Source organism: Balaenoptera borealis (assembly GCF_965194805.1).
Source record: "Balaenoptera borealis genome assembly, chromosome: 20".
NCBI lineage: Eukaryota > Metazoa > Chordata > Mammalia > Artiodactyla > Balaenopteridae > Balaenoptera > Balaenoptera borealis.
This window is the reverse complement of record NC_138879.1, coordinates 7,484,526-7,503,281: the sequence shown is the minus strand read 5'-3', so window position 1 is coordinate 7,503,281 and position 18,756 is coordinate 7,484,526. Positions and strand designations below refer to the sequence as shown.

Below are 18,756 nucleotides of genomic sequence, written 5' to 3'. Positions count from 1 at the left end.
CTTCTTGTTCGAGCTGACTAGCCGGATCGTTGCGGCAGCCACAAAGCCATGGAGGTGTTGGCTCTGCCATTTTCTTCTGATTTGTTGGTGTTTGCATTATTACCGTGATCTTCAATTCTTGGTTTCTTGGCAGGAAACTTCATGTCGCTTGTCCATTAGTGTGAGGTAATTTAGCCAACTGGATAAAAGACATGGAAGCCCCCCTAAACTGGCAGTCACAAAACCATACCTGTCTCCCTAGGTGGGGAGCCCAGCTTTCTGGGTGTGATGTTCCCACTCCTTCCTTGACACCCACTTTTGGCGTAGGATCCTCTGACCCACAAACTGAGGACCCCAGTGCCAACCCAAGTTAGAAACAGCAAAGCTTAATTTCGTTTGTGATAAAAGATAAAGACATCCTGTGCATCAAACTCTAAGATATTCTCCCTGACCCTGACAGAGGGCCTCCCCCATCATTAACCCATTAACCTCGAGGTCTCATAGGAACCTGGCAACAGATCACTGAGGGAATACTGTTATCCCATTTCCCAGGAGAAACTGATGCAGAGCAGGTAAGTAATTTGCCTGAGTGGAACTCGGTTGTTGTACCTGCGGTTGAAGCTACAGTGGTCTTTAGAAGAATAAATCTCATGGAACTTCCTTGCTTAAAGCCCTCCAGATGGGACTTCCCTGGCGGTCCAGCACTTCCATTGCAGGGTGCGTGGGTTCGATCCCTGATCTGGGAACGAAGATCCCACGTGCCACGCAGCGCGGCAGAAAAAAAAAGTCCTTCAAAGGCTTCCGTTGTCTCAGGATGGAGTCCAGACTGTCTTGCAGAGGGTGCAGTTCTCCCCACCTCCCCCGCCCCCGTGGCTTCGCCTTTATCTGCCCAGCATCCTTTCTCCACTTCTTCCAGGGACAGCATTTTCTTCCTTTGGGGAGCTGTCCCTCCCACTCCTTGTGGTTCTTGGGGCTCCATCTCAGTAAGCCCCCACTATTCCTCTAAGGAGAAACAAGGGATGCTCGAGTGGTCCAAGTTCCAAAATTCAGCGACTCTTGAGCTGGACGTGCTGGGCTGGAGGGTGGGTGGGGAGGACACTCCCACGGTGTGTCCGTCCTGGGACCTGGGCCTCAGCTCCTCCTCTGCCCCCTGAGCTAATCCGCGTCCTTCCAACAGGCCCTTTCCGCACTCAGGCCAGGGTGGGTCCCTGCGGCCCATGGCGGTGTCCTTGCCCTCACGAGGCTCCTGGACTGGCCCTGGCATTTTCAGCTCATCTCCTGCCAGCCACCCTCAACTCTTCACCTGCTCTACGGCGAGCAGAGCACTTCTTCTCGTGCTGCTGCACCTCCCGCCCCCCATCCTCTGCAGAGAACAGTCTGCCCGGCCAGCTCCTGGTCACCTCTCCCGTCACACTGAATGTCACCTCCCCAGGCACATTTCTCACAGGCCCCCGGATTTCCCTCATCTTAACACTTCCTGCACTTGTAAGGACCCCACGAGGGCAGGGATCACATTGTCTTGGCCACTTCTGAACCCCAAGCACCTGGCATATAGTTGGTGCTCAGTGAAGACAGGCGAATAAAGATGTAGCCCAAGTAGAATCAAACCCCTGGCTTATGAAGACCTTAACCTCTGGGCGCTGCCCCCCACCTCAGCAGCACCCCATAGTCCTTCCCTGAAGTCCGGAAGAAGCCATCAGGCCTGAGATACTGTGTGCACCTTCCCCTCCTAACAGCAAGGAAAGGCCGGCCAGGGGCAGCTAGGGGCCTCCCACTGCCCCCCACCCAGAGGTGCAGTCAGACAGACTCAATTCAGTTAACTTTTACCATTTATTCCCAAAGAGAGAAGGCATCTAGTGTTCAGACACAACCAGATACAGTTTGATCTGATTCAAATAGCTTAAAAAACAGATTCTCCTGAGCACCAGCCTGGTCCAGGGGACGGACCCAAGGGGCAAAGGCAAGGAACCAGCTAATGATCATTTCTATCTACATGGAAAATCTCTGCACAATTAAAAAATTAAAGTCGTTGGGCCAGTCCAGTGAGGAGGTAATAAGGTGTTTATTAAAAACTTTTTCACCCGGAGGCAGTTAAACATTTATAATTTAAAACCCAGCCCACTACAAAAAGGGGGGAGACGGGGATAAAAACTGTGCAACATTGACAAAAGGACCGAGAGAGTCAAGGCTCGAGGAGGGAGAGCCCCAGGGGCCTGGGGTCCCTCCTCTCCCAAGGCCAGGAGCAGCAGCAGGGTGGGCACTGGGGGTGCCCCCGGCCCCTGCACGGCCCTCTCCAGGTGGGGCGGTGCCCCCAGGAAGAGCCGTCAGTAGTGTGTGTTCATCGTGCAGAAGGAGAGAGAGCCACGGCAATTCAGGAGCATCCTGGGCGGGACGGGGGCCTCAGTCACCCGCCTGAGCCCAGACACGGAGGTGTTCGGGCACGTGGGGGTGTGTGTCAGGGCTGGGATGGGCCTAAGGGCCTTGGGGAGCGGGGACAGGGGCTCCCGTCCCTCCTATCCCTCCCCAGGAGTGTGCCCCACCCCACCGTGCGGCAGCACCCAGAGCCCCTACCTCCCCCGTTGCTGAGGCCGTACCCCACGGCCACTCGCTGGGAACGCCAATCACCACAGCTCCTGCGTGGGCAAAGACAGGGCCGTCACCGCCCATGGGGGCTGCAGACGAGGACCCTCATTCCCGGAGCTCTCCTGGAACGTCTTCCGGCACCGGGGGCGCAGCCCTGCAAACCTGAGTCACTCACCCTCGGCCCCCCTCCAGCGTGCTCTGGATCTCCTTCAGGACGCCTGCAGGGCAGGGGGCAGGGGTGGGGAGCAGAGGCGTGGTGAGGCCAGCTGGGGCTGGGCCAGACACCCCCGCTTTCTGCCCCTTCTACTGATGGGGTGAACGGGCCTGCCCCCCTTCAGGAAACCGGCCCTCGTTCCCACCCTGGCCTTCCAAGCACGCTGCCACCGCTCCCCCCTGCACATCCCTCCTGCCGGCCAGCCCACCAGCCCCTGCCCTGACTCACTCTCGTCATTGAGCAGGGCGTGCTCCATCATGGGGCTCGACCTCCTCTCTGGAAGGCAGAGGCCAGGCCAGGTGAGCCTTGGGCCCTCCTCTGCCCCAGCTCCCTGCTTCTGGGGGTGGGGTTGCTGAAGCCTGAGCCCAGGACTGGAAGGGAAGCTGTTTCGACTCCCAGCCCGAACACCACCTGCTCACCTGGGATCCCCTTCCCTCCCCAGGTGTGCTCACAACGCCTCGGCCCCCCAGGCCCCTGGCCCCAGAGAGGCCTGTCTTACCCTCTCCATCACTCTGGCTCCCTGAGTTCCTGTGGAGGAGAGACAGTAAGCATCGGGGGCCACTAGGCTCCCCGTTCTGGAAAGCCCTGGTCCCGTGAAGAATGAGGTCGACTGACCAGCTTGCATAGGAGGGTGGGGCATACAAAGCGGGGCAAGGAGGCAGAGCTGGGAGGGTGGGCTGAGTTCACGGGGGGAAGGGGACTCTGACCAGCCCCCAGGGGGCACCCCAGGGAGGGTGGAGTGAGGAGGGGCTGGAGCAAAGGCCACCTGCCCTTTTACCCACCTGGCTCGGCCCAAGGCCTTCTCAGGGCCCGATTTGTCGCGGAGACGGCTGTGGTTCTTCGTTTCTGCTGAATCCACCAGGCACCGGGGCTCAACCAGCCACTTGGTGGAGAGAGAGAAGCGCTCAAACTCGGAGGGTGAGATCAGGTAGAAACCTGGGGGGTGGAGAAGCCTGGCAGGTGAGGCCAGCCTGAGTCTCCCGGGCCTTGCGGCTGCGAACAGAGCTGCCCCCCCAGGGGGGGATTAGGGGCCAGAGCCTCCCAAAGTTCTCTGCCTGAGGAGCCTGGCCTTGACCGGAATACCCCCGACTGCCCTTCCCAGCGGCCCTCGCAGCACAGCAGGAGCCCCAAACGCAGCCCTGCGGACAGAGGTCCCGACGCGCCCACCGCCTGCACACCTTGGCCGTATGTGGTGAAGACGCAGGAGGCGATGCCGCTGACGTCCTCCCGGCGGATGCAGCTGTACCGCACCTGGGGCTTGAGCAGGGGCAGCGAGACCACCTGGATGTCGCCCAGGTTGGTGAGGACGGCCAGGTGGTGCTCCCCGTAGTCCTCGGCTCGACAGCTGCCGAAGCGGGCCGCGCTGACCCGCCGCACCCGCGAGCCCTCCAGGGCGGTCAGCTTCAGCTTCAGCCTGGCGCTGACCTTGGGCAGCGTGAACACCTAGGGCACAGGGCAGCCGGTCACACCCGCAGCCAGACCAGTTTGCAGAGCTTCATCCGGTCAAGCGAGGACTTCCCGCTTCCCTGCCCGACGCTGCCGCCGGGCCTGGCCCTCAGATGTGTGGTCGCGGCACTCAGACTGCGAGGACGCCAGGGCCTCTTCCTTCCCTGTCTGTGTTTTCTGTCCCTTCCCCAGACACAGGTCCTGCTTCAGTGTCCCCACCACTGACCCTGGGGCCCGGGGGCTCCATCAAGACCCCGCTTCTTTCCTGTGCCTCTGCAGCCCTCACACAGCAACTACAGACACAACTTTAAGTGAGTCCCAGCCATTGTCATTTGTGCCGGGGATTCCCGGGGGACCCCACCTCCTCCCATAAGGCACCTTGAACTGCTCCTCCGACACGACAAGCAGCTGGTGGCTTCCCTGCATGTCGGGGCTCTTTGACAGGTCGTGGGCCACTTCCAGGGGCTCGGGAAGGGGCACGCTGTGTCCGTCCAGCACCAGGATGCCCACCACGGGCGCTCGGTGCATCAGCTGGATCTCCTTGGCTGCAGGGACGGAGGTAGGCGGTGGGGCTGGTGGTTGGGCGGAGGACGAGGCTGGAGACACCATCCCGCTCCCAGCCGAGGCAGACAAGTGCTCTCCCCCTGCCCAGCACTCACCCTGCTCCGCCCGCACCGGCTCATCCATTCTCCGCTCGGCGGGGGGCACGCGCAGGGCAAAGGCGTAGACGGTACCTCCATTGGTGCCAGCCCACAGCGAGGGGCAGTGGCGGGAGCCTGCCAGGAGGCAAAGGTTTACATCTAACCCCTGGCTCTGGGGGTCAGGGGGAGCCAGGAGACCTGGCTCACTACCTGTGTGACTCCAAGGTCACGTCAGCAAACTTTCATAAACCTCAATTTCTTCCTCTGTAAAATGGAGCTGCTGTGGGCCCTGCCTACCTCCTGGGTGTAGATGGGAAAGGCTGGGAAGGCTCTCTGACAACCAAGAGCCCCATGCAGATGATCCCAAACCCAGGAGAGCTCGGCCCTCGAGATACAGCAGCAGACAGCCCTCAGCCCACCCTTGCCCTGGCAGAAGAAGAGAAACAGCCAGAGAGCTTCTAGAGGGCCTGCTGGGTACCAGCAGGCACGTGGCATGTCCCAACGCTCGCAACCACTGTAGGGGGAAGCTATCCCTCCACTTTACAGGGGGAGAAGCGAGACCCAGAAAGGCTAAGTGACACGTCCAAGGTCACACTTCTAGAGAGTGGTGGAGCCTGGATACGAAGCCAGGGCGATCAGACTCGGAGACCCAGGCACGGGAGGGAAAGGGGCGGACGGGGGCTCCAGTCTCCCCTTGCTCACAGGGGGAACCCCTCTTAGGGGTGCACCAGGCAGCAGCCTCCGACACGCCCTCACGCCAGAGGGCCCCCCACCGCAAGCTGGCCACTCACTGTCCCTCAGGTAGGTGTCAGCGAAGTAGAGGGTCCGGACAAAGCCCGTGAAGGAGTCCTCTGCCGAGCGGGCCTCGATCTTGCGCTGCACGGGCGCCAGCTCCATGTTCTGCAGGCCAGTCCTCTCTGCCCTGCTGCTCCCCTCCTGCACCTGCAGTGGAGTGGGCCAGGCCTGAGGGTGGGCTCTGGCCTTCCTTCCCGGAGGCATCCGATTGCTCAACAGCGAGCCTTCCAGGAAGACTGGCCACAGCCCCTGCCACCACCTGCCTGGTAACACTGACTGAGGACGTGGCCCTGAGGCATTACAGTGACTGCCTTTCACACTTAGGGAAGCCGAGGCACAGAGAAGCAGTGTGACGGATCCGAGGTCACAGGGTTGGTGGGGGTCGGGGGTGGCCCAGAGCCCGTGTCTGTGGCCAAAGCAGGCGGGGCAGGGAGGGGTGGTTGGGACCTGCCGCTGGCTGCTCCGGGCTGTGCCCGGCCTCGGCCTCACCTCTCCCGGAGGGCCAGCAGGCCGCCGCTTCCTGCTGGACACCCGGCTGCGACGTATCCGGCGGAAGGACTGGCGCAGGGACTTCTTTAGGGACTTCACACGGGACAGCGGGCCCTCCAAGGCTAGCTGGTCATTGGGGTGCAGCGTGCACCTGGCGGGACGTTGGGCCATCAGCGTGGCCAGGGCCTGAGGGACCTTGCCAATCCAGGCACCCATCCCAGACCCGGGCCCCGGCCACCCCGGGAGGTCTGCTCACTTGACAAAGACCTGCCGCCGCTGCTGGTGGTCAAAGAGGCCAAAGCCGTGGCTGGTGCCGAAGGCCACGAGCCGCCACTCGGAGTGCAGGGCCAAGGAGGTGACCACAGCCGGGGGCTGGCACTGCACCAACACAAAGGGCTGGAAGCCGGGCTCGAAGTGCACGGGCCCTGGGCGGGCACACAGGCGCTCGTGCCCCTTCCAGCGGTAGCCCTCCTGGTCCTGCAGCAGGTCGGCCTCCACCTGCTCCACGGCGTGCTCCGCCTCCTCGTCATTCAGCTCCAGCACCAGCACCTGGGCGGGGCGGCAGATGGGCTGAACCACCCCCGGCACCAAGGGACAGCGGGACCTCAGGGACCCTAACGGCAGGGACAGCAAAGGACCCAAGATCCACGCCAAGGCCAAGGGTCAGAAGTACCCAACCTCTGGCTCTTAATCCTGATTTCTGGAGGAGAAAGGCCTCCCTCTAATGGGATCAGGGAACTTCTATTCACTGGGAGAAGTCAGAGCCACAGGGGCAGGTGATGCACCAGGGGGGGCGCTCAGGAAGCCGGTTCCTGGCCCTGCTGCCCCCAATACTGAGAAGGAAGCTCGTGGGCCTGGACGCTGCCCAAAGTCACCTGATCAGCCCTCCCCACTGCTCCCCACGCCCAGCCCGGCCTGCTACCTGCCCTGCTGTGCCGGCCACAGCCAGGTAGCCACTGTATTTGCAGAGGAAAATCTTCTGGATGCCCAGCCGAGGATCGTCACTGTAGGGATCGAAGGAGCCCACCTGACAAGGGAGAAGAGCTCCGTGAGGGGCCATAAGCGCTGGACCTGGCCCGTCCCCACCCTCCCTGGTTCCCAGGCTCCGGGCCTCACCTTGCGGAGGGGGGGCCACTCGTCCTCACCCTGGGCATTGAGGCTCTCGTTGGGGTCTGTGTCGGTGAGGAACACCCGTACCGTGCTGAGTTTGTAGAGCAGCCGCAAGCAGACGCCCGAGGCATCCCAGAACCGCACTGTGCCGTCCTCGTGCCTGTGGGCAGAGCCCGCCTGTCACCCGTGAGAAGGATGCCGGGCCAGAGGTGCCCGGGACTGGCACGCACACCCCCCGAGCTCTGCTCCCACCCCACACGTCCCACTAGGCAGGAGAGTACGATCAACGTCACCTACCCCGTGAGCAGCAGGTCCCTCTGGGGCGGGGCTGGGGCCAGGCTGGTGCCACCGTCAATGGGCCACTCCTGGAGGAGATGACGGAGAAGTTCATGGGCGAGCCTGGCTCTGGGCTGGGGCGGGGCTGGGGCCGGGGCCAGACCTACCATGGTGGAGAAGTGTGTGTTCTGCCGGCTGCCGGCAGCGATGATGCGCTCCCACAGCTTCAGGGGGATGTTGGAGACATGGTGGGAGCAGGTGATGGCGGAGCAGTGCAGGGAGGCCAGGTAGGGAGGCTGGACCGGCGGCCAACCAGCCGTGTGCAGGTCAATCACGACCAGCTCCTCCTCAGCCAGCACTACCAGGGCATAGGGGTCATCAAAGGCTGTGGGGACAGGCCAAGGGTCAGGGGCTGCAGGAGCCACTGGGAAGCAGTCTGTCCAGCCTGGCCCTGTAGAATCTGAGGCTCTAGGGGTGGAGCCAGGGAACCCACATTTTAAAAGCAAGCTCCAAATCCAACAATGCGTAGAAAAGAATTATATGCCACGACTAAGTGGGATTTATCCCAGGTATGCAAGGCTGCGTCAACTTTCGAAAATCAATTAACGAAACCCATTGCGTCAAGAGGCTAAAAAAGAAAAATCAGGAACTCCCTGGCGGTCCAGTGGTTAGGACTCCATGCTCTCACTGCCAAGGGTCCGGGTGCAATTCCCGGTCGGGGAACTAAGATCCCACAAGCCGTGTGGTGTGGCCAAAAAAAAAAGAAAAATCACATGATCATAGCAATAGATGCAGAAAAACTATTTGACAAAACCCAACATCCATTTATGATAAAAAAAAAAAAAACTCTCAGTAAACTAAGAATAGAGGGGAACTGCCTCAACTTTGATCATCAATGTAGAAAATCTAAAAGAATCGACCAAAAACTGGCCCTGGCTCCCAGCATGCTGTCAGGTGTGAGGAGGGAAGAAGAGGCTGAGAAAGGAGGAAAAGCATGTTCGGAGTCTCCCTCCAAAGGGCCACTGGCGAGGCTGGGAGAACACAGCCCAGGGTGTCCTGAGCAGGCCTGCCTCCCTCACCTGGAGGCCTCGGGCCTGTCAGGTCAGAGTCATCTAGGGAGGAGGCCCGCCCTCCTGGAGATCTCCCGCCAGGCCTCCTCTCTAGGTTTCGACACCAGCCCTTTCTGGTCTTGCCTGTCACCCAATTTAGAAAGCTGACTCAGGGCTTTGTTGGCCTGGCTGAGTTCCAGGAGACCAGCTCAGCTGGCCCACACTGCTACCTGCCCCACCCCCCAAGGAGGGCTTCACCATGTCCAGGTCAGGAGCCCTTTGCCTCAGCCGGGTGGGTGTTAAGCCCAGCAGTGCAGATCTGCCCACCTTTGGGCCAAGTCCCAGCTGAGCCGGGGAAGGGCAAAGAGAGTTTGGGGTGGAAGGGAGGTGTGGCCGGCAAGGACAAGCCACAGGCCAGCAGGGAAGGAAAGGGAGCAGCCTCGGGGACACTAAGAAGAGGTACAATGGGGCTTAGGGACTCAGGGGTGGCAGCTTTAGGAACGCCTGCAGACCTTTCCTCTTTGTTTATGGATGGGGGTGGGCCCGATCCCCACACCTCCTGGTGGCCTGCCCTCCACACTCACTCCCGCTCGCCTACCAGCCTCAGGGTTCGCCTCGATGAGGACAGTGAAGTCGATGACACGGGAGGTGAAGTCAAAGGCTGTCTGCTGGCCGTTGTGGACCACTGAGATGCAGTGGCGGTCCCCATAGCTGGCCCGCGGCATGCCGCCCTGGAAGATGGTGAAGGGCAACCTGGCAGGCACAGAAGAGCAGGGGGTGGGCTGCTGACACCGCCCCAGAAGCCAAGGGCTGAGCCGGCCGTGGGCTGGTCCTGCGACTGGCCTCTGCAGCAGGGCCTGGGATGGGGGCTGGTCTCAGCGTAAGGGCTCACTCAAGGTCCCCAGGAGGGGCTGGGGCGGACCCCCGTCTCTTCCCAACTCAACAGCCCAGGAGAACTTGGGGGCAAGCAGCGGAGCACGCCGGCCGAAGGCTCTGAGTCTCTGCCGCCACTCCCGTTTCAACCAGAGTGCCCCCTGCCCCCCTTTTCTGCTTATACATCAGGTCTCCCTGTATGATTCTGTTTGAAGAAACAGGTCTGCTCCTAAGACAGAGTTTGGAACCTGCTGATCTGAATCATCTCTCCAGGAGGGTGGAAGGGAAAGAATGGGAATGAGTTTTCAGGAATTAGTCAGAGAGAGGTATGAATGGCCCCCCCTCCCTTCCCTGGAGACCCGGATATGAGACCCAGAGGCAGTCACTAGGCACCATCTCCCCCAGGCAGAGGTTTGAGCAGCCTTTCCAGCTCCCCAGGAAAGCTCTAGAAAGGGAACAGGACAGAGCACTGATACCTACCCCTGCTTGGTGGTCAGCCAGAAGATTTTGGTAATAGCTTTGCAAGGAAAAGGGCCTAAAAGAAAAGGAAATACCTTGAACGGTCCTCCCGCTCTCAGAGGCCCGTGGGCCTGCAGCACAGATCCCGCATGCCCACGGAGCAGATCTAGGCTCGGGAGTCTTGCTCTGAGCAGTTCCCACAGAAAGTCACAGTGGGTGTCAGAAAACCCGCTGTGTGGCTTTGGACACAGCCTTCACCCTCTCTGGGCTCCAGGTTTTGCTTCTATGAGTTGGACACCTACACCTGAAAGCAGGAGAGACCGACTGGGGCCAGAGAGGACACCGCCTTGCTCACTGGAAGGCGGTCCCAGGTGGCGGGCAGAGCACTGACCGTAAGGCACACAGCTGCGCAGGGGCTCCGGTTGCAGGGTGTCACTGGACACGGGCCACTGGCAGTAGCTGCCGTCAGAATGGCAGCTGACAATCAGATGCCCGTCCCGCTGCCAGCAGACGTTCTCCAGTTGCTTCACGGTGGGAAAGGAGAGAGAGAGTGCGCGAAGGCTGGGATCAGGGGTGCGGTCCCATCGCCTGCACCCCCATGCCTCAGACGGGGACTGGATGTGTTATGTGGGGCCTGGGAGAACCATGTGGCACCGCTACCTGGCTGCTGAGGAAATGACAGAGCACACAGCTGCCCTGTAGGTCCCAGATGACGACAAGGCCCCGGCTGTAGCCGACGAGGATCTGGTTGGGGTCCCGGGGATGTTCCTGCAGAGCCTCCACCATCTCAAATGCCCGCCTGTGGCAGACCTCCTCTGGCAACCTGGGCGAGGGCAGCACCGTGAGCCCACGTCACCGTCCACCGTTGGGGCATGGCTGAGAGCACGGCACAGCCATGCCCGCCATCCCCCGAAGCAGGGGCACTGAATGTGCCAGCATGGAAAGGCTGCCAGGACACATCATCAAGGGGAGAGAGAAGCAACGCATAGGACAGGGCAGCGATAGAGAAAACCCCCTAAGGACGCAAACGCAGGTGGCACATCTATAAGGAAAAGCAAGGAAGTGATTTCCAGAAAAGTCGATGTGGTGGTTACCTCTGGGGGAGGGAGGGAGCTGTGACAGAGAAGGGCAGGTGGGGGACCCTGGGGGGCTGGCAAAATTTTGTGTTTGCCCAGAGTTGGTTGCACAGACGCTCACTTAACAAGAATCCATTAAACCGTACACTCAAACTTAGTGCATTTCGGTAAGGTGTTGGTGTTTCATAAAAAACAAGTTTTTAAGACCTACAAAACAAAACTCTCTATGTCAGTTGGCCTGGCCTTGAGCCTTGACCCCCTCCTCCTTTTCTGGGCCTGGAATGCTGATGTGAAGTTTGGAGGTGCTACAGCCAACAGAAGACCATGAGGTGGCAGGCACAGGACCAAGAGCCAATACTGAGGAGGGCGAGTAGGAAACAGAAACAGCCTGGATCCCAAGGGCATTTCTACGCTCAAACCCAAACCAAACCCTCTACATTTAGAACAAAGATTTAGACCAACAGGAGGGGTTCCCAGGGCACCCAGGCTGGGAAAGCCCAGCAGGGGCTCCTCCTCGACTAGACTCCCACGGGCGCGGGTAAGGTGGGCACTGGTACAGCCACACACTGAGGAGCAGGTCCTTCCGCCGTCCTGCCCACAGGCCAGGCGCCCCGGCTGAGCACCAGCCGTGCCCGCCACCCTGTAAACAGTCCTGCTCTGACCATGGTCACGCTGCCCTGACTCTACCGTGCCCGGTGCTCAGAGGGACCCAGCCCCAAGCAGGAATCCTCCCAACCCAGCAATGCCCAGCCCTGCTTGACCATCACCCGGGGCCTGACGACTATGAGTGTTACAAGCCTGGTCCAGAGCCCTGAGGAAGGTCGGGCCTGAAGCAGCTCCACAGCCCAGCACCCTGGCCTCCTCCCTGCCCTTCTTCACTGCAGAACACTCCACGGCCATCAACCGGCTCCTGTGAGCTCCTGCCGGACTCCTCCATCCCCTCCTGTTTTGGGCCCTGGCCCCCCTCCGCACCCAGACCTGATCTGACTCCCTCTCTCCCACGGACACCACCATTAAGGAGCAAAGATTCTGAAACGATCTCAAGAAACCTACAGGTTGTGGCCGCCAGGGATTTGGGGCCATGGAGCCTGCATGCAAACGAACATGTGGCAGAGACTCCAAAACACAAGCATCAGCAGAAGCTGCCCAGCGGATGCAGGGAGGTCTGGGCCCCGTCTGCCCCACTGTGGAGCCCCGGGGCTTTGAAAGAGGTGGTATCAGTGCCAAGAACGCTGGACTGAGAGTTGGTATCACTGCATAATCATTTTGAGCCTTGTTTTCCTTTTAAATGAGGTGACGAGTTACTCCCAAGACCCCTTTTAGTGCTGGGATGCTAACTCTTTTTTGGGGGTGAGATTCTCAATTTGGGGGACAGGTGGAGAGCTGAGAGTCTGTCCTCCCATCCCTACAGACTTCCCAGGAGAGAAATTATAAGCTCCTGAGGCATAACCGGGATGGAATGGAGAAGGCCACTCGAGGGGACAGGTTCCTCAGGGCACGAGGGTCTCCGGGCCCGGGGCTCACCGCTGCAGCACGGCATCTGAGCTGATCGTCTGGTCCTCCAGCGCGCGGAAAGCCGGCAGCTGCACCACGAACACACTGCCGCTCTCGGTGCCCAGGTAGAGCAGCTGGCAGGAGGAATGCGGCAGGACCACGGTGATCTGCGTGGCACTGGGGGCGGCCCTGCAGACGGGAATGATGGCCCGTGAGCTGGCTCTGACCAGGCAGGCGGGACCCACAGATAAGATCCCCTGACTCCCTCAGCGGCCCCAGGGAAGGCCATGCCTGTGGGGGGGGGAAGCAGGCCCGTGAGGTCCTTTGATGGGGTCCAGCGACTCAGGCCCGGACAAACATATTGTTTTTTTTTCTGCCAAGACAGGAGACAGATGGCAGAGAGCTGGGGCTAAGAGGCAGAAAAAAATCCCTTGGCGCCTCCCGCGTAGGCTCCGTGTGGGGTTGGGGGGAGGCGGGCCGCAGCCCTGCCAGCTCCTCCCAGGGCGCCCTGGAGTTGGTGCACGGGTCAGGCTGGCTAGGAGAGCAAGAAGACTGAGTTCTTACCCTGGGGGGCCACGCAGCGTGAAACTCTCATCTTCCTGCAGCTCTGACACCCCGCCTTTGACCTTCAGGCTCCACAGGTGCAGGCTGTTGTCGTCCAGCAGGGTGACCAGCTGGCACTAGGCAGGAAATGGGGCAGAAGCGTGCTGTCTCGTTAACCAGGGAGGGACAGCGTTCACCGTGACCTTTACACACTGGGGCGGCCCAGCCTGTGCGGGTCATTTCAAAGAGCCCCAGAACCAAGAGACCCCTGGCTACTGTTAGGGTGGCCGTGAACCGCAGCTGGGGAAAGGCAGGTTTGTCCCGGGTCCTCCCATCAGCACCAAACCCAGGGCCACCAAATGCCTGCCTTTCCATACGTCCTTTCTGGAAGCTGTGAAAGTAAGAAGGGCATGGGGGCAGGGGGGCCTCACCTGGCCAGGCAGGAAGTGGATCTGCACTACCGCGTTGTTCTCACGGTGCAGCCCCATGAACTCCACCCCCGGGGCACCATAGCTGGGAGTAGCAGGCTCAGGAAAAGCTCCAGAAGGCAGGACACCACCCCTTGGCCTGCCCTCTGGGCCCACGTGGCAAGGAGTGTAAATACCCAGCAGCAGAGAAGGGCTCGCCCTCTCCCCAGGCAGCCGGGTGGGGGGGTGTTTAGGGTGGGGAGGAGACAGCAGGGGGCCTGGCCCAAAGGCACCAGGCCAGTAACCTGACCCCTGAGGGTAAAGCCAGCCAACCAGGGAGAGCTGTCGAAGCCAGGAGGGGTGAAGCATTATCTTGGCAACTGTTAGGCTGTTCACTGTACCTCCACCTCCCCCCCACCCCCACCCCACCGAAACCCACAACCTGAACTGCAACAGACTGTCAGCTACCACGTGGTGGCACCTGTGAGAAGACGCACAGGGCACCCGTGGGCCCACCTACGGCAGCCATGGCTGTGAGCCTTGGCGCTGAGAATCGTAACCAGGCTATGGCCGTGGCCTGGCGATGATTAACCAGCTGAGGGAGGGCTGAGTCGGTGGAAGCTGGGCCTCTGCCCTCCTGTGTACACACGCCCTGCAGCCTAGCGCTGCTGACTTGCACCCCCAGGCTCCCCATCGTCCCCGCACCTGCCCTGCAGCAGAGGAGGGAGTTACAGCTTTGCTGGAGGAGGTGCCGGCTGGGCTCTCCACGGGTGGTCCCCCACCTCCCAATTCCCCTAGGTCCCACCCTGGCTCACCCTGGGGGCTCAGGTCAGATTCAGGGGTGGGACTCCCAGACTCGTAGCCCAGCCCAGGCCAGAGGACCCAAGCAGCGATTCCCCATCCTGGAACCTGTGGGCTTGCCTCTGAAATGGACCCACTGGACCACGTCCAGCCTCAGGCCAGGGAAGGACTGTCCCCGCCAACCAACTAGGAGTCCTCTCTCGTGTGTGTGTGTGTGTGTGTGTGTGTGTGTGTGTGTGTGTGTGTGTGTGTGTGTGTGTGTGTGTGTGTACACGGGGGGTGTGCAGGGTCGGGGGTAGAGGGGGTGTGCAGGGTCGGGGGTAGAGGGGGTGTGCAGGGTCGGGGGTAGAATCTGGAAGAGCAGCTGCCTTCGCACAGCTCCTCTAACCCAAGGCCACCCCGTCTCCGGTTTGGACAGAGCCCTGGGCCCAGTCTACTGATCCTTTGGGGGTGGGGCCCATCCCTGGTCTCCACTTACTGCATTCGGGGCTGACTCTTAAGAGGGTATTTGGAATGTCCCGGGAACAAGAGGGGTCATCTGCAACTTGCCTTTCTATGGAGGGTTGGGGGGGGGGGTCCTTCCTGAATCTCACCAATGCCAGGGCCCCTGGCCCTTCCAGGGCATCCCTGGGTGGGAGCTGGGAGAACGGAAAGGATACAGCTTGACGGCTCCGGAGCGGGTGCCGATGGCCAGGATGCGCAGAGAGGGGCTGTAGCCGAGGGCGCTGGGCTGGTGCGGGAAGCCGTGCTCCACCGTCTGCAACGAGAACCAGGCAGGCATGGGCCTGCAGACACGTCCCCTCTGCCCCTCCACGGCCGGGGTCAGGGGGTCAGTGCCGGAGGGAGGAGCCGTAGCAGAGAGCCACCCCCAGCAGGAAGAAGGAATTCAGTCTCGTTCAGGTCCCCACCCGGACCCACCTGGGCCCCACCCTCAGTCCATTCCTGACCCGGTCCTTGGCCATATAGCCCTCCCTGGGAGCTCATTCTCCCGGGACACCGTGCTGGCCCCTTGCTCTCCAGGAACTCTGACCTGGTTCCTCCACCACCCGTACTGTGGGCGACCCACCCAGCCCTCCTGCAGGGGTGCGGGGGAAGCTCTGGGGGGCTGGCACAGGGGAGGCACCAGGTGGCTCAGGAAGCCCAGCTGCACCGCAGCTCCAGGCGGGCCCCTGGGGTCCGACGGAACCCACGGCTGCCCTTCCCGACTCTGGGCCACCGGAGGCTCCTCCAGCACTGAACATCTGCTCTGTCTCAAGTGCCTCGTTGCCACTATGAGTTCTCTTCCACCATCTTCCCAGGAAGGAAGCTTCTGGAGTGTTGTTGCAGACACATGCCTTGGCTCAGTTCTTATTATAGAAATAATACACATTGTAGAAAACTTGGAACATATAAAGGAGTTTGAAAAAGAAGACAAAGATCACCCACACTCCCACAACCGGAGTAACCCTTCCTAACAAGGGTATGTATCCGACTGTAAGCGTGTACGGGCCTATACTTAAAAACAGACACCTCAGAGAAAGACACATACTGTATGATATCAATTATTATGTGGAATCTAAAAAATACAACAAACTAGTGAATATAACAAAAAAGAAGCAGACCCACAGATATAGCAAACAAACTAGTGATTACCAGTGGGGAAGGGTGTTAAAATTTTTTTTAGATTTTGGGACTTCCCTGGTGGTCCACTGGTTAAGACTCCGCACTTCCACTGCAGGGGGTGAACGTTCAATCCCTGAACTAAGATCCTGCACGCAGCGCGGTGTGGCCAAAATAAAATATATATATAATTTTTAAATGTTTTAAATAAAAAATATGAATAAAATAAAATAAAAACATATAGAAAGGATAAAAAAAAAGCCCAGAGACCTCACTGGGACCATGCCACATGGATATACATACAGACACATAGCTCTGTGGTCTGTCTTTCCACCTATAGCCAGCCCAGGCTGTTAAAAGCAGTAAAACGACTTTTTTTATTTTCGTCGTACGGTATGGCTTGCGGGATCTCAGTTCGCCAACCAGGGATTGAACCCGGGCCACAGGCAGTGCCGAGTCCTAACCACTAGACCACCAGGGAACTCCCTAAAACGACTTTTAAAAGGCTGAGGAATATTCCTCAGGGGGAGGTGCCCTAACTCACCAGGCCTCTGTTATTGAACATTTACTTTGTTTTTAGAGGTTTTATAATTGCCAGTTGCATCGATGACTATTCTTGGGCTCCTATCTCTGCCTGCAACTCAGTATTTCCTTAGGCAGGTGTCCCAGGGGTGGAATTACAGGTTAAAGAGGTACGGATGTAAGCACTAGAGACTGAGACTGACAAACCATCTTCGGGAAGGTTTTCGGTTGTTTCTTAGTCAGCTAACCCCACTCCAGCCACCCCCCCCAGCACCCCCCTCCAACCCCGCCAGGGGATACTGAACCTGTAGAGCTATAGATTCGAGCAGAACAGAGGATGCCAGCCAGCGACTTCAAAGATTTTTTTTTTTTTTTTTTTTTTGTAAACCATGGAGACTGCCCTGCAGAAAAAGGGTGCCCCAATGAGGCAGCTCTCCTTAGGCCCAGGGCTCTACTCCGGGCTTCACTCGGCCTCCAAGGGGCAGAAGGAGATAAGTTCTGGTGACAGCTGGAGCGACAGCTTAGCAGACCCAACTGCTTTGCTGCCTGCCTGCCCACCCAGGCCAGTGGCTCGCGGACGGGGGCCCTGTGCTGGGGTTGGCCCAGGGATGAGAGCTCCAAAGAGTGCCTATTCTGGGGACACGTAGGTGTGAGGGCCCCACAGGCTTGGTTCTCTGCCAGGAACACAGTCTGCCCTGCAAATGGCTGTACCTGGAAGGGTCATTTGGGAGGGCAGCAGCACGCCAGCAGGAGCCGTCCCCCGGCCCAGCCCCCCAGGCCCAGGTTCCTGTTCAGCTATGTAAAAAATGCAGAGCCTGGAAAAGCCTTGGGGAGATAGCAGGGTATCTGGAATGTAAACATTTCCCAGGAAAAGGAGGGCAGGGCACGTGACTCGGTGTGTGGGACGAGCTTCCCCAGGAGCCCCCACTAGGCCTCGGCTGGCCCCAGGCTGCTGGGGCCTCGGGAAGTCAGAGGCCCGAGCTCCAGAGAAGGTTCCTGGGATGACAGCATTTCCCCATCATCACCAGCAGCCGCAGCTCAGGATCACAGTGTCTGGAATTTAGAGGACTCTGGGGGAAACACCCAGCAGGAGCCTGGTGGCCAGCAGGGGCCCAGACCCTGATGCCCAGTATAACAACCACAAGCCGTGTGTAGATCCTGAGCCCTTGCAATGTGGCTAGTGCCACAAAGGAAGTGAACTTTTAATTTTATTTAATTTCCATTAACTAAATTCAAGGATGGACCCTTAACTCAGTAATTAGAAAACTTCCCAGGTATGTTCTTGGGTTCCAAAGGAACAGGGGCTGGAGTTAGGCAGACCAAAGCTTTGAATCTCCTTTTTCAACTGTAAATCTTCCAAACTCTAAATATAGATCACATATTCCTAAAGAAAATTTAATGGCCAAATTGAGATGTGCTGTTGACTAGATGTTGAAACAATAATATTTTGGATATATTGGATTAAACAGAATATGTTATCAAAATAATGTTACTTGTTTAAAAAATTTTATAATGCGCTTCTAGAACATTTAAAATTACATATGTCTCATATTATATTCCTATGGGACCAAGGTGCTACCCTAGACGTTTTTACCTCGGGCATCAGCAGGAAAGTCAAGCCAAAGAGAAAACAGTCTGCAGCTTTTTGTCAGGTGCTCAGGCCACACACGTTATCCTATCAACTCACTGGCAGGAAGTTCTCCTAACATCTCACCTGAGTCACACCTGCTGCGGATCAGTTCTTTTCCCTAGCCCAGAGGGAGACAAAGGTCAGGCCCATCGTTCAGTCACTCATACTCATTCCTCATTTCTTCAGGGTCCTGAGGACACTGTGCCACCCCTCACTCCCGAACCACCTTCTTTTCCATAGGCTGGTTTAGAAAGAACAGGAACTGAGTCGGGCCCATGAAACTTAGAATCCCCAACACCACTTAAAAGGTGACCGGACTTGGACGAGCTGCTTTGCCTCTTTTCGCACGTGGTGACCGCGGTGGTGCTAATGGCTGCGCTGAGTGGGGGCGGGGCTGTCCTTGGCTCCAACAAGATGAGCCTCAGGACGACCACCTGACCACCTGACCGCGGCCTCACAGCGCACACAAGCCTTGCCTTCCTTCAAAGGTTCTCCCTCATTCCCTCGTATCCCTCAGGGCATCTTCTCCAAGTTGACCAAGCCTCCCTCAAAAACAGAATAAGGGGTGGGAACTTCATGGTGACCCTGACTGGCTGGGGCCAAGAGGATGGATTCAAATGTAGACAGTGTGGTGACAGGGGATTCCCCAGGTCCCAGAGGGGAAGCGACTCTGCTTCAACATGCAAATGAGACCCACAATCCCTGAATGAGGCAACATGATATGATGAGGTAAAGCGAGTCATGAGCTCAGGGAACTGGCCGAGCAAGGA

At 58.9% G+C, this 18,756-nt stretch overlaps 1 protein-coding gene across 5 annotated transcripts in view; it reads right to left on the bottom strand.

Annotated features, from left to right (window-relative positions):
* Positions 1 to 2,022: 2,022 nt before the first annotated feature.
* Positions 2,023 to 18,756, bottom strand: part of LLGL2 (LLGL scribble cell polarity complex component 2) — a 33,061-nt gene continuing 16,327 nt past the window's right edge. The window contains exons 3-26 of one of the 5 annotated variants that reach the window (XM_082371708.1): positions 14,895 to 14,992; positions 13,459 to 13,540; positions 13,049 to 13,164; positions 12,515 to 12,673; positions 10,575 to 10,737; positions 10,306 to 10,438; positions 9,936 to 9,990; positions 9,181 to 9,335; positions 7,701 to 7,918; positions 7,555 to 7,622; positions 7,264 to 7,417; positions 7,070 to 7,174; positions 6,404 to 6,696; positions 6,148 to 6,298; positions 5,655 to 5,805; positions 4,882 to 4,998; positions 4,601 to 4,767; positions 3,955 to 4,219; positions 3,559 to 3,712; positions 3,276 to 3,304; positions 3,005 to 3,052; positions 2,738 to 2,780; positions 2,551 to 2,612; positions 2,218 to 2,361 (exon numbers count right to left, since the gene is read on the bottom strand). In XM_082371708.1, the coding sequence (XP_082227834.1) occupies positions 2,351 to 2,361; positions 2,551 to 2,612; positions 2,738 to 2,780; positions 3,005 to 3,052; positions 3,276 to 3,304; positions 3,559 to 3,712; positions 3,955 to 4,219; positions 4,601 to 4,767; positions 4,882 to 4,998; positions 5,655 to 5,805; positions 6,148 to 6,298; positions 6,404 to 6,696; positions 7,070 to 7,174; positions 7,264 to 7,417; positions 7,555 to 7,622; positions 7,701 to 7,918; positions 9,181 to 9,335; positions 9,936 to 9,990; positions 10,306 to 10,438; positions 10,575 to 10,737; positions 12,515 to 12,673; positions 13,049 to 13,164; positions 13,459 to 13,540; positions 14,895 to 14,992 (2,997 nt within the window). In that variant the 3' untranslated portion in view covers positions 2,218 to 2,350. Of the gene's footprint in view, positions 2,362 to 2,546; positions 2,613 to 2,737; positions 2,781 to 3,004; positions 3,148 to 3,275; positions 3,305 to 3,558; positions 3,713 to 3,954; positions 4,220 to 4,600; positions 4,768 to 4,881; positions 4,999 to 5,654; positions 5,806 to 6,147; positions 6,299 to 6,403; positions 6,697 to 7,069; positions 7,175 to 7,263; positions 7,435 to 7,554; positions 7,623 to 7,700; positions 7,919 to 9,180; positions 9,336 to 9,935; positions 9,991 to 10,305; positions 10,439 to 10,574; positions 10,738 to 12,514; positions 12,674 to 13,048; positions 13,165 to 13,458; positions 13,541 to 14,894; positions 14,993 to 18,756 lie in introns of those variants that run through there. The other 4 variants (XR_014238365.1, XR_014238366.1, XM_082371707.1 and 1 more) reach the window with 4 other exon arrangements.